The sequence below is a fragment of the Neophocaena asiaeorientalis genome, unplaced genomic scaffold (genome assembly GCF_003031525.2).
Source record: "Neophocaena asiaeorientalis asiaeorientalis breed wild unplaced genomic scaffold, Neophocaena_asiaeorientalis_V1.1 scaffold72, whole genome shotgun sequence".
NCBI lineage: Eukaryota > Metazoa > Chordata > Mammalia > Artiodactyla > Phocoenidae > Neophocaena > Neophocaena asiaeorientalis.
In genome coordinates this window covers 10,714,587-10,734,165 of record NW_020185336.1, presented here as the reverse complement: position 1 = coordinate 10,734,165, position 19,579 = coordinate 10,714,587, and the positions used below count along the sequence as shown (strand labels likewise).

Below are 19,579 nucleotides of genomic sequence, written 5' to 3'. Positions count from 1 at the left end.
AATATTCTGTTATATATATAGCAAAACATGTATATATATATATATATGCACACCAACATGTAATATGTTAGTACAGTCTAACAATATGTTAGATTCAAGAACACATTTTTGAGTGCATTTCTATACTCTATTAACCTTCATATGAATTAGATGACGTGAGTTTGACATTTGCATTCTAGTTGTGTTAAATTAAGTTCTGGAAGATTAAATAAACGGCCAGAACAGAATGACTCCATTTTCAAAATTTCTACTACTTATCTGTTAGCGTATGCATTTAAAAATTTTAAAGCATGCTTTTCACATGATCACTGGGTGTGTAGGTTTCATTGACAAGAGCCACCCTCTGAAAACCTCATGCACCTGAACCTTGGAAAACCTACCCAAATGTTTTAATAGATATCAAAATCTTTAGGTAGCCTAGTGGAACTCCCAGTGACTTCAGCCCTGCCCACTTCCCACATGCAAGAACAACCAAGGTAGAGTAGGGTAGATTCTCAAATGCTGAAAGAAAGGAAGTTTGAGTTAAAAGTTTCCAGTATGTTTAAGATCATCAGTTTCTGGATGAGGGAGGAGTGCTGGCATTTCTGGGTATTGATTTGGGAAGACCGGTTGAAGAATTTGAAGTAATCAGATTCTTCTTTAGTACCATCAGGGTTGAGTAATGTCAACATGGAATGACAATGAGAACAGCAGTTCAGATGGACTCTTGGTTCAGTTAAAACAGAGCTATTCTATTCTAGCTTGAAGCACAAGATTAGGACATAGGCTTCACTCCCAAGCTGCTCCCTTGAATGGTGCTGCCTCTAGCAGAGGTGGGAAATCTCTTATTACTCTCTCTTTTTGTCCATGTCTTTGGATATGTAAAATCTTATATCCTTTCAAGATCAAGAACTTTTGCTCTATATTGCTAGATAGATAGATTTAGGGATAAAATATTTAGTTTGAATTTTTCAAACAAAAGACAGTGTAAAGTAGAATTTACTTAACCAATTCACGGTATTAAAAAATGTGTCATGCCAACTATGCTGTCTTAGATATAATAGATTTTATGTAATATTTAGGTCTAAAGTAATAAACTTTAAAAAACCCTCTATACCACCCACCATACCATCCTGGTTCTGTTATTTGCCTCCTTGCCCTAGTTGAAAGTAGCTGATGGGACCTCGGAAGAGGTATACCGAGGTTTAAAACACAAACATTATTTTAAGATGGCAGTAAAGAGAGAGACAGATGGCTTTTCCCTTCACATATTCTATTAACAACCAGAACTGTTAATTAAAATAAGAGGTAACTCAGAATGTAATTAAACCTATACTGAGAATGGAATTAATCTGGATGACGCAGATAAGATCACAGCTCTCTTCATTTTAAAGCAAAGCTTTGTTTTAGATTGTGTTCAAATTAGGTGGTCATTGAACTCACATTCCCATTTCACTTTTCTGGTGTTGAAATCATCTATAAATTGAATCATGTTATAAATGAAAATAGGTGAGGCTGGCACCTTTACAGGAAGTTGCTCCTGTACCTCAGTTATCCTCTTTGACATAAGGTAGTGTTTTAGATTATGTTTCCTATGGCCTGTCTAACTCAAATTATTCTGAGTTTCTTTAATTGTGCTATTCAGGCTAATAAGATTGTTCAGCTTACTGTAGACATAATTCTTTGTCAGAGTTCTTAATAAAGTACATTTTTTCTTTGCCTATTTTGCTCTCATATTCCTGGAAACGAAACAGTGAATCGTGGCTGTATTCCAACAAATTTCTATTGATTACAGGAAAGTTAATGGCTTCCATCAAAACTATATTTTAACATCACCAAATCACTATAAGATTATTGATACCTGTTTGTTCGGAAAGGAGCCTTGGAAAAACAATTGCATTAAGATGCACTTCATGTATTTCAAACTCAATGTATTTAATCTAATTAGTTGGCTGAGACCCAGCTGGTGCTTTGTCAGCAGATCGGGAGTAAAACAAAGAAGCTATAATTAATGAAATTAATGCTAGATATAGAAACTTGAGGTTTGAGGAGACATTTCAGTCATAACATTTCCTTTGAGCTTAGCAGAATGGAGAGACGGTTTAGTTGGAAGTAATTGTTCTTAGTTTAATGGCACATGGTTAGATGAGGATGATTATTTTTCTCATGCTTACTGGCTGCTAGGACTCTAAGTTGGCAGGCATGATGGTACAAAACTGTCAGACAAATTTAATCAGAAAGTTCAGAAAATAAAAGGGTATGATTTAATTTACTATTTTTATCTTCGCTTTCCTATGAGAAGTACAAGTAAAATTTCATGGTATGTCCATCCATCTTCGTCATTCTAACAATATGAAATTGTGGTCTCCAGTCTTTCTCACCTTCTGAATCCAGTCGGTTTTCAAGTCTTGTTAAATTTACCTCCTAAATGCCTTTTCAATCTATCTCCACAGCCATTGTCTTTTAACACAGCTTCCCAACTGGTCTACTTGTTTTAGTCTTGCCCTGATCAGATATTTTCTCCACGGAGCAGTCAAGGTGATTTCTACAAAACGCTGTCAGACAGTGTCACACCCTCTGAATAATACACATCAATTACCCCCCACTGAGTGGAGCAACACATTTTTTTCAGGTGATATGTACAAATTTCCCTCAATATAAAACACCAAATACTTCTTATCAGGTAGAGGTTTTTCAGCATTCCAAGGAAATGAAAGAATTTAACCTTTCACTATAAAAATAGTTTTGTATAATAAGATCTTGGTTCTTGAAAATTAATATTAAAATCTTGATAATAATAGTAGTACTAATAACAAACATCTATTGAGTTCTCCATGAAGTCAAAGAATGGAAATTGTGAGGAAGAGACCTCAGGCTAATTGCCAGGTGCTGTGGAAGGCTGTTTTCTGCACTAGCTTTGGGCTGGGGAAACATGATGTCAGATGAAGAACAGTGTTCAGTAGGCAATTTGTACGGATAAGATGTGTACTCGAGGTGAAATAGGGAATGCCTATAAAAGGTATGCATATGTAATTTCCTTCCAAAGTTAATAAATATTAAGAACAGATAAATTATAAAACAATTGCACCAAAGTAATGGCAAATCTTTTTAATTATGCATGCAGTCTATGTCACTGAGCCTTGCTTTGATTGCATGTTATAGCGCTTTATGGGTGCAAATCTAGGCAGGGATGGATGCTTGCATAATTTGGGGAGGTCTTTGTAAAGAAGAAAGAAGACGAAATTATGAAACCAAGTGTATGAAAGTGAAAAGAACTTGTGCTAGTGAAAGTCCTTGATGCTTAAGCTGCATAAGTATCATCTTAAATCCACCTCTGGCATATTGAGGTTTTGAATGTTTACTTTCTGTTTCTCTTGAAAAATAGTCTATGTACATTTTCCTCTCTCTTATGGTGATAGGAACATTTCTTCATTAAGATCCTAGAATATTTTCATAACAGTCCTAGACTTAGAATGTATATGATAAATACTTTATAATAAGTTTTACTTCTTCCACTGTTTATTAGATATTATATGCACTTAAAGAATTCATGTCTGAAGGAAGATTAAGAAAAGAGTATATGTATTGATATATATACAATCTTTATATACTTATAATAAGTTTACTTTATTTATACTTTATAATAAGTATAATACTTATTATACTTTATAATAAGTTCTACTTCTTCCACTGTTTATTAGATATTATATGCACTTAAAGAATTCATGTCTGATGGAAGATTAAGAAAAGAGTATATGTATTGATTAAGGGAAGAAGTAGATTAAAAAGAGCATGAGAACAGCCTAAAATAACTAGGAGCTGTCAGTATCAGAGGGAATGGAGCCCCTGTAGGTGGTATAAGCAATAATGATGGTTTGAAATTACAGAGGGGAAATTTTGTTTATATTTTTTAAAGAATGATTACATAACTATATCTTTGTTTGAGGAAACTTTGGCATTAAACTTAGGTTTTGAAAATTAGCTTAGTCTACACAGAAGACATACCTATTTCTTGCATCCATTCATTTTGTGGAGATAAAATACAGGCACAGTAAGAGAGATGTGCCCACTTACACTTATGTGAATAGGCTAGGTATTGCCTAATGTGGTGAGCAGGGTGTTTAGAGTATACAAATTTAAGAACAACAAAATAGGGTGTTTAATTATGTGATTTTTCATTCCACCCTTAAAAGTAATGTTTTAAACATTTTTTAAGTGTTTAAGACCCCTTTATGGATTCTAATAATCAAAAATTAGAAATTGTTAAAGAAAACAGATCTGGTAGTACATCTCTGTCAATAGTTTTTTTTTTTTTTCCCACCATATGCATCGTGGTACCTAGGTTCATCTTTAAGGCATACTGAAATGGTTGAAATGTAGCATATAAGCATAGATAAGGGCTCCTGAGGTGTGAAAAAGTTAATTCCCACAACAGAAGTAATCTGGCTTCATCACTTACAATCAATGTACCGACATTGACACATCCTTGTCAGCCTACGTCCATAGTTTACATTAGGGTTCACCTTTTGTGTTGTGCATTCTAAGTTTTGACAAGTATATAAAGACATCATACAGAATAGTTTTACTGCCCTAAAAATCCCTGGTGTATCAGCTGTTCATCCCAAAACGCTGTATTGATTAATCTTTTCACTCTCTCCATCATTACCTTTTCCATAATGTCATATAGTTGGAATCATAAAGTATGTAGCCTTTTCAGATTTGCTTATTTTCACTTAGTAATATGCATTTAAGGTTACTCCATGTCTTTTTGTGGCTTGATAGCTCATTTATTTTTATCACTAAATAGTATTCCTTTGTGTAGATACACACCAGTTTGTTTATCCATTTACCTACTGAAGGACATTTAGGTTGCTTCCAAGCCTTGGCAATTATGAATAAAATTGCGATAAACATTTGTGTGCAGATTTTTTGTGGACATAAGTTTTCAACTCATTTGGGTAAATACCAAAGAACCTGATTGCTGTATCATATGGTAAGAGTGCGTTTAGTTTTGTAAGAAGCTACCAAACCGACTTCCAAAGTGGCGGTACCATTTTGCATTGCCATCAGCAGTGACTGAGACTTCTGGTTGCTCCACATCCTCACCAGCATTTGCTGTTGTCAGTGTTCCAGATTTTGGCCATTCTAATAGGTGTGTAGTGGTATCTCTTTGTTATTTTACTTTTCAGTTCCCTAACAGCATACAATGTGGAGTACTTTTCATATGATTAATTGCCATCTGTATATCTTCTTTGATGAAGTGTTTATTCAGATCTTTTGCCACCCCCGTTTTTATTAGGTGCAGGTTTATTAGCTGAAAATGAGATAGTAACTACTTCACAGGGATTTTGAAAATAAAATAATTCATTTAAATATTTTAGCATAGTCTCTAGAATATATGTACATAAATTTTAGAGGATATTGTTATAGACTCTCTACATTACATCATAATAACATGTCTGAAACAAAATTTACCACCCACACCTCATCCCACCAATCAGCTTCCTTTCCCATTTTTTTAAATCAATAGCACCAATATTCTTCCTTTTGATTTTGTTTAAAAGATTTCTATTATTCTTGACTCATCCCCTAAATGCAGACAAATTTATATCATTTTTCCTATGGAAGTTTTGTTAGATAAAGACATAAATTAGTGAATAAAAGTCTTAGAATAATTTTGGATACCTTTATGTTAATATCATACACATTTCATATATTTTTCAGGTCAATCGAATGAAATATAACCTTGTTTAACTTTGAGAATGTTTATCAGGAAGAATAAAATATTACTTGAATAAAACTGCATGATGTTATTTTCTAATCCTTGTTTTTGTTGTTCAAAAAGTGATGTATCTAAGGATGAACATCAGTAGCTGCAAGTCTATTAAAATAGGTAGAATATATAAGAAAGTAGTTTCTAATTATGACTGATACAAAAATTGATACCTGTGGGTATGTACAGTCACAAAATGAACCTCTTCTTTACCAATGATTAATTCTATCTTATGATTCCTAAGTGGGCCTCTGACCAGAGAGCTTGAGTCTTAATATTCCAAGTGGATTAATTCACTTGCCTTCTCTCCTTTCTCTTTCCCTTCCTTATTTAGACCTTGGTTATTACGTCCTTATTTAGACCCTTGTAATATTAACAAGCCTTTGAATATTAGACAGTTTTATGTATTATATATCTTAGCATCTTTTATATGATATAAATAATTCTGTTCATAAATGTCAAAACTTTCTGCAAACATATATACAATAAAATTTCCCCACAAGGTCACCAGGCCAGTTGAGAATTTTGCCTCCAGATCTTGGATACCTTAACAGAATGCTGTAGACAGATCATTTTTTACTTAAAACCTGGGGGAAAAATCTAGGCTGTCTTAGGAGTTGAACTATATGTTAGCATAAACTTACAGAGTTTTGTTATCACTTCCTTTCTGAAATGTCGATTTTAAGGAAGTTACTATTTGCATCTCATATGCTATTTTCCTCAGCATTTTTATATCGTTGACTTTTACTTTAAGTGATTTTATTTTGTTTAATTCAAATAATTTAAAGTACTGTCCAAGGAGATGAGAAACTATGTAGTTTAGGGAAACATTTTTTGTTTGTTTTCATTTTTATTAGAGTATAGTTGCTTTACAATGTTGTGTTAGTTTCTACCATACAGTAAAGTGAATCAGTTATATGTATACATATATCCACTCTTTTTTTAGATTTCCTTCCCATTTAGGTCACAACAGATCACTGAGTGGGGTTCCCTGTGCTAAATAGTAGGTTCTCATTAGTTATCTATTTTATACATAGTAGTATATATATGTCAATCCTAATCTCCCAATTCATCCTTCCCTGCTACTTCCCCCACTGGTATCCATATGTTTGTTCTCTACAACTGTGACTCTATTTCTGCTTTGCCAGTAAGTTCATCTGTACCATTTTTCTAGATTCCACTTATAAGCGATATTATACGATATTTGTTTTTCTCTTTCTGACTTACTTCATGCCATATGACAGTCTCTAGGTCCATCCATGTCTTGCAAATGAGAAACTATTTTGTTCCTTTCTATGGCTGAGTAATACGCCATTGTATATATGTACCACATCTTCTTTATCCATTCCTTTGTCGATGGACATTTAGGTTGCTTCCATGTCCTAGCTGTTGTAAACAATGCTGCAGTGAATATTGGGGTCCATGAATCTTTTTGAATTATGGTTTTCTACAGATATATGCCTAGGAGTGGGATTGCTGGGTCATATGATAGCTCTATTTTTAGTTTTTTAAGGAACCTCCATACTCTTCTCCATAGTGGCTGTACCAATTTACATTCCCAACAACAGTGCAAGAGTGTTCCCTTTTCTCCACACCGTCTCCAGCATTTATTGTTTGTAGATTTTGTGATGATGACCATTCTGACCTGTGTGAGGTAATATCTCATTGTTTTGAAACTTTTAATATTTTGACTTTGAAATACCTGTTTATGTCATGGCAGAAAAATTAATTCTTTCAGAAGACTTGTACATACATGTTCAACCCAATCATTTTCCTTTAAAATACATGTGCTAAAATGTCATATATTTTGTGATTATTACTGTGTTATGGCATTTTTCATACCTAAAATAAACGCCACTCAGTAATAGTTCCCATAAAATTATAGGGACTTTATTTTTCATTTAGTCTTTGTAAATAACGAAACAGCAAAATTACAAGCAAAATTCTGTGACTTTTTACTGAAAAGCATAGAAGCAGAACAACTGCTGAATTGCAAATATTTATTCAGGCTCTGTTCTAAGCCTGCAAGCAGACAAAATGTATTTGAATTTCTGCCAAAGAAGATGTTAAAAAAATAGATATAGTTTGTGATTGAAAAAGATATAACAACCTATATAAAAAGTCAGTCTCATGAATTAAGGGGAAAATAAGTTTTCAATTGTCAGGTAAAAATGGATTTGCTCCATTTTCTAAGGTGATCAGTTATAGTTGCATAAGGGATAGTTTCCTCAAAACTTTAGATTTAACTAGAGGTCAGGTATTCAAGTGTATCAAAATATTCAAGTAATTTAATTATCGTATGGTTTAACGGTTAAATGCAGATAAATCTAACTTCTAGTAAATATATCTGGTTGTACATCTGTCAGTGTATAATTTCAAAAAAATGTAAGGAGAAAATAGTGGTTTCAGTGGATAACAGACTGGTTATCACTGAGTGTGATTTATTATTAGCAAGCGTGTCTTGCTTCTTTGTGCAAGAATCATTCATATTCTATACAGTGATTATATATATTTTAATATTCTTCCCTCCCTACTTTACTAATTAAAATAAGAAGCTCTTAGTATAGATGTTTCAAAGTCAATTTTTGAGTTCATATGTTGAACTAATGAATAGATCATCACCCTAAAAGCAAAGAAAAAATCAAGATTGACATATATCTATTTCATTAACAATTATAGTCCTTCTTTTTTTGTTGGTGACAATCTCTACTGGTGGTGAATAAATTACTAATGGGTATGGGAGCTCTGATTCATTCAAAAAGTTGACTTTTCCTGCACTGCCATTTTAACCTTCCCATTTTTCCTCTTCCTCCATTCCTTCTACTGTCTCTCCCCAAGAAAGCATTGAGCATCTAATACCTGGCACCATGTTGGATACTAGCGATGCCAAGGTGGATAAGAGTTCTCCTAAGAAGCTTATTCTAATGTGATATTTGTCTGTAACCGTAATGAATGAACAAACAGGAACTGTACCCTAAATTCAAGTACAACTGGTTGTGCCCCTACACAACCGGATGTGTGCACAAGTCTTTCCCCACCCCAGAATGTGTTTTTCTCACATGGTAGATGTGGACTATGTGATAAACTACTACTCATTTTTCAGGACTAGGTTTAAACATGGAGGTCGAGAGGTTGATCCTTCAGTCCATTGCCATAGCACCTGGTAATTCAGCACCTAGAAGAGTGCCTGGCAGAAAGGAGATGTTTAACATGTTAATAAATGTTAAGTATTATCACTGATTGAAGTCAATTATGTATGTCATTGAGATATTTACAACACCTAGTGGTCAGAGAATATTGATGTGTGTGCCTGTGCATACGTACATGACAGTAAGACACATTTAAAAGACAATAAATTAAAATAGAAAAATCGGGAAAGACTTCATAGAATTAATGACACTTTGTTCTGAGCTTTGAATATGAGGAATTATGTCAACAGGTCGAGAGATGGAAGAGGACATTTTAAGCAGTTGAAATAGCATAAACCAAGTAATATATATGGAAAACAGTACTTACTAATAGGAAAGTCATCCATTTAAGAAAATTGGAGCAGAATAGAATAGAGGTTAAAAAAACTGGCTCTGGATTTACCATCCTTTGTCATGTGACATTGGAGAAGCTACTTCCCCCTCCTGATACCTCAGTATCGTTGTCTGTCATATGAAAATAGTACACACTTCATAGAGTGGTGGGGAGAATTATACGATAATACATATAGAAGACACTTAGGATTTGGCATATATATTTTGCTGTGTTGTAGTTATTGTTGTTAAGGTTTTTAAAGAGCTGAAACTATAGTGGTAACTTAGAGCTAGATTTTGAAGGAACTAGGAAGACATGCTAGTAACTGTGGGGTTTGTTTTTTATTTCTTGATTAAATTTTATTTATTTAGTTTAAATATAACATATTCAAAAGTTACTAAGCCCCACCGCTTAATATCATCACATTAGAGTTTAGGGTGAAAATTCAACCTATGAATTTTAAGGGAACACAAACAATTCAGTCCCATACATTATAGAAAGTGGCTCTGAGTGACATTTTAAAGCAAAGTTTTAAGAATATCTTTTTTTTTTTTTTGCGGTACGTGGGCCTCTTACTGTTGTAGCCTCTCCCGTTGCGGAGCACAGGCTCCGGACGCGCAGGCTCAGTGGACATGGCTTACGGGCCCAGCCGCTCTGCGGCATGTGGGATCCTCCCAGACCGGGGCATGAACCAGTGTCCCCCACATCGGCAGGCGGACTCTCAACCACTGCGCCACCAGGGAAGCCCGAGAATATCTTTTAAAATGGATTAATCTAAGCATTTAATTGCTGTAATTTGTGTGCAATATTTTTTTAAAGTTGACAGGTGGTATTGCTTCAGATAATATATCAAAAGTTTTTCTTCCCAATGACTAGGGATAATGTTCACCAAAATGATTAAATTCCAGCGTTATCTGAAAGATGTTCTGTTTTCTTTTAGGCTAGAAATTTATTACATTTTCCCTTTGAAAAATATCTTTTATGATGTCAGTCTCATAATATAGGATATTTCCCAACAGTAATTAGGTTACATTATACCTATACCATTAAGATGCTTTGGAAGCTAAAAATCATATCTTAACAGGAGAAAACAATAGCATGAATGGATTTCTGTAGCTTTGTTTTGTTTCTGTCATTGTCAGTGCAAGAAAGTATGTTTTAATAGGTACCATGAAGGAAGAGAGGAAAAGATAAGCAAGAATGGAACACTTCTACAGTTAGAGTAAGGGAGTTATAATCATTTGAAAGTGTGCTGGGTAAATTCTGCAATGCTTCTGTATGAAGTGAGAGTGGAGAGCTGAAGATAGTGCCTTGTCAACAAAGTAGAGAAGTTAATTGTATTTTGAGGGAAATAGTTACTACTGTAAAGTTAGTCACACTTGTGCAGGGCAGGCCAGGTTGGCAGTGCTAGGCTTGACTCAGTTCATTATGTGTGTAATATAGGCCTTTCCTCATACTCCAGATAAATATAGACAACATGGTCTATATCAAGTTAATAGAAACTAACAAGATGAGAATTATTTCATTTGCCTTGAGTTGATTCTAAGAAAGAAAGTGATCACTAAAGAATTGAAATATATCTAAAATGACCTTTTAACTAGCTGGAACCCCAATAATAATAATAATTGATAATAGCTACCACTTATTGAACCTTTATTATTTTAGATATATGGTAGACCCATTAAGTAGGTATTATTTATAATCATGATAGCCTTATAAATATGTTATTATCCCTTATTGCTATTGATATATTTTAGTAAACAAAGTTCAGATCATTGAAATAATATGCCTAAGGTCTTACTAATAATGTATGGTTAAAACCGCAACAATCTCATTTATATTCAAAACCCATGTTCTTTTGCTTAATATTACCTTGATTCTCTTAAATATATTTTCAGCAGTATGATAATGAATTCCCTGTCATATTGTCCATCTGCCATTGACCCTTAGCACCTGCACTTATATTCCTTTCTGGGAATCTAACATTTTGTTCTGTTGGTCATGGTTAAAAGTCTATTTTCTTTTCTTTTGTTCTTCTGGGAACTTAGAAACCTAAAGTAGTACATTTGAAACATTTATTGCTAAATTTCTTATTGACACTTTATTTTCTTTTTTAATTTAATTTTTTAAAACTATTTTCTAACAAATATAATTGGCTTTTTCTTCTTGCTTTTATTTTTACTTTTTTAGATTTCTTTGACCTAGCTTAGGGAATAATAGCAAACTGATGTCTGAGAACACATTGTAAGACCAAATGCTTGTAAATAATAGAGGATAATATTGGGTTGAATGTATGCCAGAAACTTCTACTCCTCACTAAAAGTCTGTCTGAGCAAAATATGTTGAACTTTAAAAGTAAAGAGATTCCATTTCTTTGAAAACTGCAGTTTCTGGTAGCCATTTATGTATCCTTAGTTAGCTTTTCAACCAATATCCCAGAAGAGCCTGGTGCCATGACCTTAATATTATTGAACAGCAGTGTACATGGGGTCTTTGTATTTTGTAAACAAGATAAAAAAGTCCCAAACATCATGTGCTTCCTCAGAAAGTTTATAGTTTAAATTTGGGTTCAGCTCAGTGCAACACAATAGAGAGCATGCAGAGAATGCCAAGTGAGCCTTACAGTTATTACATCTAGGGGGATGGGTGAAATTTTGGAAGTGCTTTAGGGAAGTCACAGCTACAGATCTTATTCAGTAATCCTCAGAGCAGTGCATAGGGTGGACTAGGAAATTACTTTGTGATATAGCATATGCTATGCATGTTAAGCTATTAGTCAATTCAGTTATAAAAACCACTGCCAATTTAAAGAAAAAATAGACAAAGTTAAGATATTATTACTTGGCTAAATATTTCAGTTGTGTGTACGTATGTGTATAAATGAAATTTGTAGAGTTATGTAGCTTGTATTTAGGGACTTATGGATGAAAATGACCAATTTTTATTGTACAAGCAATGTGTATATATATGTATCTATATATATATAAATTACATATGTAAGTTACATATATAACTTAATTATATATATATCTATTAAATAATTTCACTTAATTCTCAGAATATTCAGGTGAAATCAGTAGGGGGTCCTTAATTTTACAGATGATGAAATTGAGGATTAAGAGATTTGGTAGTTTTTTTAAAGATCATGTATTAATTAGTGGTGGAACTGGGGTTCACATGCCTTCCTCAAACAGTTGTGAAGATTCCAAAAAGTGCTTAGAAAGATAGTTGGCACATAGTAAGCCCTATAGTGATGTTACCTATTATTACTATTATGACACGGCTCGTTTGAAGGAGATTTGCTTTTATTTTCCTTTTTGTTTAGTGCACACATGATTAAGTGCAGCTACAGCCACCATGTTATTGGAGAACTTCCCACACCCCCACACCCCCTCAGCAACTTCCATACTGAGTAAGCTTTAGATAAAGCCTCTGCTGTGCAGAAGTTATCGATTGCTTGGTATTTTCTGTGTCGCAGCATCCAGACATTCCCCTTGGCCTGTGGTTATACTGCATTTAACCATCTTGTACTCACCTCACGTAGGTGACATATGCACCATCTCTGTTCAGAAGAAACAGTAGAAAACAACTGAGTTAGAGGTATTCTGAAAGTTTAATTAAGGGCTTGTCAAAATAACAATTCAGTTTGCCATTTTCACTCAAAAAGCTTTCAGACTTCTTATCTGAATGAATGTTCAGTTAAGTTAGGGAGATGAACTTAACGGTGTAAAGGCAGAATCAGGAAAGAGAAAAGTCAAAAATAAAGAGATTAGACTACATTGCCTCTATCATTTTAAATTGAAACACTACTTTGGAATAAATTAAACAACAACATATAGTTTCTTTGTCCATGAATCAAGGCACAGGATAAGTCGTTTTTTCACAAAATGTTTTTCATCTAAGGATTCAGAAGTCCCAGCTATTTCCAGTTAAAGCAGCATCTGCTGCTTTGCCAGTTTCCACAGAGATGAGAGCTCGTGTTGATTTTCATCACATTTGTTCAAGCCTGGAATCTGGTTAAAACATGCAAACAGTCGCATTGCCAGTTAAGAGGTGCAATCATATAGTATCTTTTTACCTGCATTTAGTTTGATTCAAATGGCATTTGTAATTATGAATCTAAGCATGGATTATTTTTAACTAATTTGGCTTAGAGTAAGTAGTATCATAAGATAAAGCACTCTAGAAGAAAGAATACTGTAATATATTCATGTTCTTAGAAAACAATTATATTTACTTTAAATCTTCTCAATTGAAATCTGTATTCTATATTTTCAACACCATTTTGGGTGTTACTTTTTTGGGATAACTTGTAAAAAGAAGTAGTTTCTCAATTACATCTTATTTTAGCACATTGTCTAAACTGCAGATTGACCATCATAGAGATCTTCCTGTTATCCAATTAATAGTTTCCATATTATTATCCATATGTTGATTGTGCATTAACATCCTGAGGTGAAATCAGATTTTAAAACGATGATGTTGTTGAATTGGAAATGTCTGATATTTGTGTACCTACTTTTAATGAAAGTGTAAAAGGAACAGTAGAAGAACAAACAAAGGTTAAAGTGCTGACAAATGTTCTTCATTACCAAAGTATTATAGTGGACTGTAGTCACTCACCTTGCCGGGGCCTTTTTAATACACCCCAAGTTTCCATACTTAGTCTTCCCAGCTATTCTAGATAATTAGGTGGAAAATGTTGAGAAACCCTAAAAATTGAGAAGATGAGTAATGTATCTTCTTCTGTAGTTTTGAAATATTTTGAATGTTTAGCTGACCATTTCAAAAGAAAATTGCTATGTGATACCTAGCAATTTTTAAGTTTAATATCCTATATTACTAATATGGGACAAATTACTAATATGTCAAAATTCTCCGCTTATATGAATGCATTATCACTAATTTCTAGGGAAAACAGGAAATGCAAATGATCACCCACAGAATGATAAAAAGAAAAGCAGTTACGATGGAGCACTGCCTGATACCAAACACTGTTTTGTACACTTCACTTATCTCAAACTCTCAACAGCTTTGTAAGAGGATATTGTTATCCTTACTATGTAGAAGAGTAAACTGAGGCTCAGAGAGCTTTAAGTGATTTTTACAAGCTGTTTAGTAGGGTAATAGGAAGCCTAATTTATATATTTTTCAATTATATAAAAATGTTGCCTCACCAGTATTAGTTTGCTATGAAAGGAAGTAAAGTCAATTTCATATAGTAGAATAAAATCCCTACCTTCCTTTTCAGTCAGAATTATCCACTGGCATTTTAGCAATAATGCTTACAGGTATTTTTACATGAACAAACATTTGAAATACCTGTTTCCATTGTAGATGTCATAGTATCTTAATTATCAATATCCTGTTTCCTCAAAGTAAAAATTTTACAAGATTTTATTTCCCCCATTTTTTTCCCTTCATTTAAGGTTCTCTAGTTCTTCTCTATGACTTCTGATAGCTACATATGAAACAGCTCAGGGTAGGCATTGGGGATCAGCAGCACAGTACATTATAATGATAAATAATGGGGACAGAATTTTTATTTTTAATTTCATAGTCCTTTCTTAATGCAAAGAAAAAAGTAGCTAAATATGGGCTAAGAAGGTGATAGGAATCAAATTTTGTTTCAATATGTAATCTACTGTTGTTAGAAATAATTGAACAAAGTTCATAATCTTAATTTACTTCAGCTCTTAATATATACATGCATTTATACTGATCCTTTTTCATAAATTTATATAAATTAATACCCTGAACTGGCAAGTATACATAAAGAATTCATGAGAGTGATTGCTCTTGGAGAGAAATTAAAGGGTACTTATTCAATTAAACAATAAAGGGTACTTACTCATTTTATTGTTTCATATACTAATGGATAAAAACATCAATATTTGTTCTTTATTCCAGGTAGTTTGCTTAATATTTAAACATCTCAAAATAAAACCAAGTAAATATATTGGGAAATATACTTTTTATCTTCTCTAAATAAGTGATGTTCTATAATTTTTTCTCATGAAATATTGTCAGAAACTAGAAATCTGTTTGAAAATACAGAATGATACTTACTGTGTGCATGTCTATAAAATGTACAAATCACTTTTTAGTCTAATTTTGTTATCTTCACATATAAATATTTCTGGGTGCTACTCCTGATATGATAATGATTATGAAGACTAGTATTGGGTCACTGTCAGATTTCCACCATGACAGTGAGATTGATAAGTTGTTTAGAATCAGGTTCCCAACTAAAATAATAGAGACATCATGGCAAAGTAAAAACAACAACAAAAACAGAAGTTAGAATAATACCAACTTTTCTCTACAACTTCCTAGATCTGTGTGCCAGGAAGGGCAAGAGATTTAAACTCTCTGAGCATTATACTCTTTGTCTTTAAAATAGACAAAAATATTTTCTTATCAAGGTGTTATTGATGATTAGAAATAATATGGAGAGAGAGCACCTAACATAGTGCCTGAGATGGGCATTTATTTTCTACATAAATTTCTTTAAAAGCTGTCTGGAAAAAGACAATATATATGTCATAACAACTGATTCCCTGGTAATATAGAACTGATAATAATTATAAGGTAAGATTTTGGAAGGATTCAGTGAAGGATTTAATTTATCTTCAGTATGTTTTTTGAATTATGCAGTTTATTTCTAATTCTAAGTATTGCATGTGTGATTGCTAGTCAGAGGAAAAAATACAGAATATCTCTTTATCCAAACTATACCAGGCTTAAACACAGTAGAAATTATTTATAAAGTGACAAAGGGAGAATAGAAATGAAAGAAGAAAGACTGTCATTACTTGCTTAAATTATACTTAACTATTGGAAAGATGCATTTTTTAAATTCATCTATTATTTTACACTTTAATAACCTTTAATAGATGTCTGATAGTAAAGGTAGAGGACAGTAATGACTTTTGCAACTTATAGAAAATTGTACCTTTTGACTAATATAAAACTGAAATGTGGGCTTCCCTGGTGGCGCAGTGGTTGGGAGTCTGCCTGCCGATGCGGGGGACACGGGTTCGTGCCCCGGTCCGGGAGGATCCCACATGCCGCGGAATGGCTGGGTCCGTGAGCCATGGCCGCTGGGCCTGCGCGTCCGGAGCCTGTGCTGCGCGACGGGAGAGACCACAACAGTGAGAGGCCCGTGTACCGCAAAAAAAAAAACCAAAAAACTGAAATGTAATATATGGCTTTAATTTATTCATATATTTCCAGTCTTCACAAAGGAATATTCAGAGGCTGACTGATTTAAGAGTAACTTAGTCTTCACATATGATTAATGAGAACAGAATTGAGTTAATCAGAGTAGCATAAGGTAAATGATATCCAAGCAACATAATATATAAATGGCAGCATTTCACATCTTATATCCAGCATTCAGTTTCATAAATTTGTATAGCAGGAATAGAACTTGCAACATCACAGTGGCCCAGATTACTGATTTTAGCATAGGATCTCTGAAACTTGAACAAAAGTTCATTCTGGCCCTAAAGGTCCAGAAGAAGGGAATCTCTACAATGACTTTACATTATACAACATAGAAATATTTTCAACTTTTATTCATTTAACAAATACTTGGGATGGTTATCTTTGCTTTCATTTATAAAAGCCAACTATTTTGGCTCATTTTACATTTCTGTACATGTAATTTTATTTCATGCTTACAGCAGTACTGTAAGACAGGTGTTGCTTTTTATATTTTACTCTACAGAAGAGGAAAGTGATACGCGGTTAAGTATCCTTCTTAAGTTAACAAGCAAAATGAATTCCTTAGTTCAAAATGCCTTAACACGTGCTTCTACTATGTGTAATTTATCAAGGACTTCCTTTTTGCTTTCAGGGATGACTTGTCAAGCTCGAACATCATACACTGAAGATGAAGTTCTTTGGGGCCACCGTTTTTTCCCTGTAATTTCCTTAGAAGAAGGATTCTTTAAAGTTGATTACTCCCAGTTCCATGCAACATTTGAAGTCCCCACGCCACCTTACAGCGTGAAAGAACAGGAGGAAATGCTTCTTATGTCGTCCCCTTTAATAGCACCAGCCATAACTAACAGCAAAGAAAGACATAATTCTGTGGAATGCTTAGATGGACTAGATGACATTAGTACCAAACTTCCATCTAAGCTGCAGAAAATTACTGGAAGAGAAGACTTTCCCAAAAAACTCTTGAGAATGAGTTCTACAACTTCTGAAAAAGCCTACAGCTTGGGCGATTTGCCCATGAAACTTCAACGAATAAGTTCAGTACCTGGCAACTCAGAAGAAAAACTGGTATCTAAAACCACCAAAATGTTGTCTGATCCCATGAGCCAGTCGGTGGCTGATTTGCCACCAAAGCTTCAAAAGATGGCTGGAGGAGCAGCCAGGATGGAAGGGAATCTTCCGGCAAAACTAAGAAAAATGAACTCTGATAGATTCACATAACCAAACACCCCTTCAGGCATTATTTACTGTTTGATTTGGTAATAGTCCAATATTTGGCTGATGAGGTAATCCTCTTTAAGGAATCTGAAAGGTACATTTTTTCCCCCAGTCATATATACATATTTAAGAACCTTCCTTTTCAAGTATCGCTAATGTGTAAAAGATAAAGTTGTAAAGGGAGGACATCAGGAGGAAGTTCTTATTAACGGGCATGTATTATCACATCAAGCATGCAATAATGAGCAAATTGTACATTTAGTTTTATGGCATGATTTATATATGGTATATTTATATTGTATATTATGGAAAATGTATATATATATATTTAAAGGGGTAGTACCCCGCACAACATTTCTAACATACGTATTAAGCCAAACATGAATTGATAGCTTTCAGGGTGATAAAACTATATATATATATATGTGTGTGTGTGTACACATAGTTTTATATATACACACACATATATGTACATATATATACATACACATACACACACGTACATACATATATCTGATAAAATTGTGATGTTTTGTTCAAAGCTGTAGTTCTTGTGCATGTTTACTTTATTAGGCTAGGAAGGCTTCTGGCATTAATTATTAATACCAAATATTTTAGCCTTAAATTATTTGTCATTTTAAAAATCTGATTTAATGTTTTCTGCTGTTTAAGGTCCTGGAAGGTTTTCAGTTGTTCTTTATACGAGGGAGTCACACAAGTCTGTGCTACTTATGGCCCTGCAAAAATATAACCATTATATGTTTAACTTGTAAATTTTGAAGCATACTAATACACTGACAATTTCTTATGATTTTTAAAAGTTGCTAGTACTGGGAAAAAATAAATATTGCCATTTTGAGAGTTGGTCCTTTCCTGGACTGATTAAAGTCTGGAAATCTCTTTTACGTATGATCTAATACAAATATGAGCTCTGAACAAATGTTGAATCACTGTAATAGTCAGTAGCGAAGTTATATTGAATATATTGGACTCTGTGTGAAATTACATAATTAATGGTCCCTGTTTCAAACTGAGTCAATTGGTAACATTTTCACTCTTTTTCTCAAACTTTTGTCATTTTAAAAATCAGTAATTTATCTTTGAGGAGATAAAACAATACAATGAAACAGATGATAGGTATTTATGTGTAAAATATGTATGTCTCATTGAGTCTCTTTTTATGCCATTCTCCTGTTTGTGGCACTTGTTATAGCAGGACAGACTCTTTTCCTCACCTGGGGAACCTATTTCATCCCTTGCCTGTCACTCAATTCAGAAGGAATGTTTTGTATATACCTGAGAGAATTTAAAATCAGATAACTTGAAGATATTTTACCCATGTGAGTTTTTTGTTTTGTTTTGTTTCGGTAAACGCTCAATTATTGGTGTCTTGGATCTCTGGCCCACCAAAATAATTTTAGCAGTACTATTTTTTGAACCCAAAGTTTTGATATTTATGACTCATTAGTAGGAATCAAAACTATTCCTCAGAAGAACACATGAAAAATGAAGATTTGGAATGCAGAGATTTTAATGAAAATTTACAAGTGCCTCTTGTCAGAATATCATGGATTTTCCTATAAAGCTTTTTGGGGTATTGCAATCTAAGTCTGTCCAGAATTAATCTACTTCTCCTTATAAATTGTAAATCCTTAATAGCTGGTTTGGGCTCCCACCATTTCCCATTGTTTTTAGCAATCCTGTGATGATTTTCGTATTGGAAAATTATTACATCAACAATTCTATCATTGACTACAATAATACCTTCTGGCTACCTCTGTATCAACCAAATTCTGCAGGTGCAAACATATACCAGGGAATTGTTACTGGCAAAATGATCAACCTTGAGCATCCAACCAC

The 19,579-nt window shown here is 33.6% G+C and overlaps 1 protein-coding gene across 1 annotated transcript in view; it reads left to right on the top strand.

The window, feature by feature from the left end:
* The window catches only part of KCNJ3 (potassium inwardly rectifying channel subfamily J member 3), a 155,162-nt gene extending 137,278 nt beyond the window's left edge, over window positions 1-17,884 (top strand). The window contains exon 3 of the mRNA XM_024735923.1: window positions 17,136-17,884. Within this exon, the coding sequence (XP_024591691.1) occupies window positions 17,136-17,722 (587 nt within the window). The 3' untranslated portion in view covers window positions 17,723-17,884. The remainder of the gene's footprint in view (window positions 1-17,135) is intronic.
* The last annotated feature ends 1,695 nt before the right edge of the window (window positions 17,885-19,579 follow it).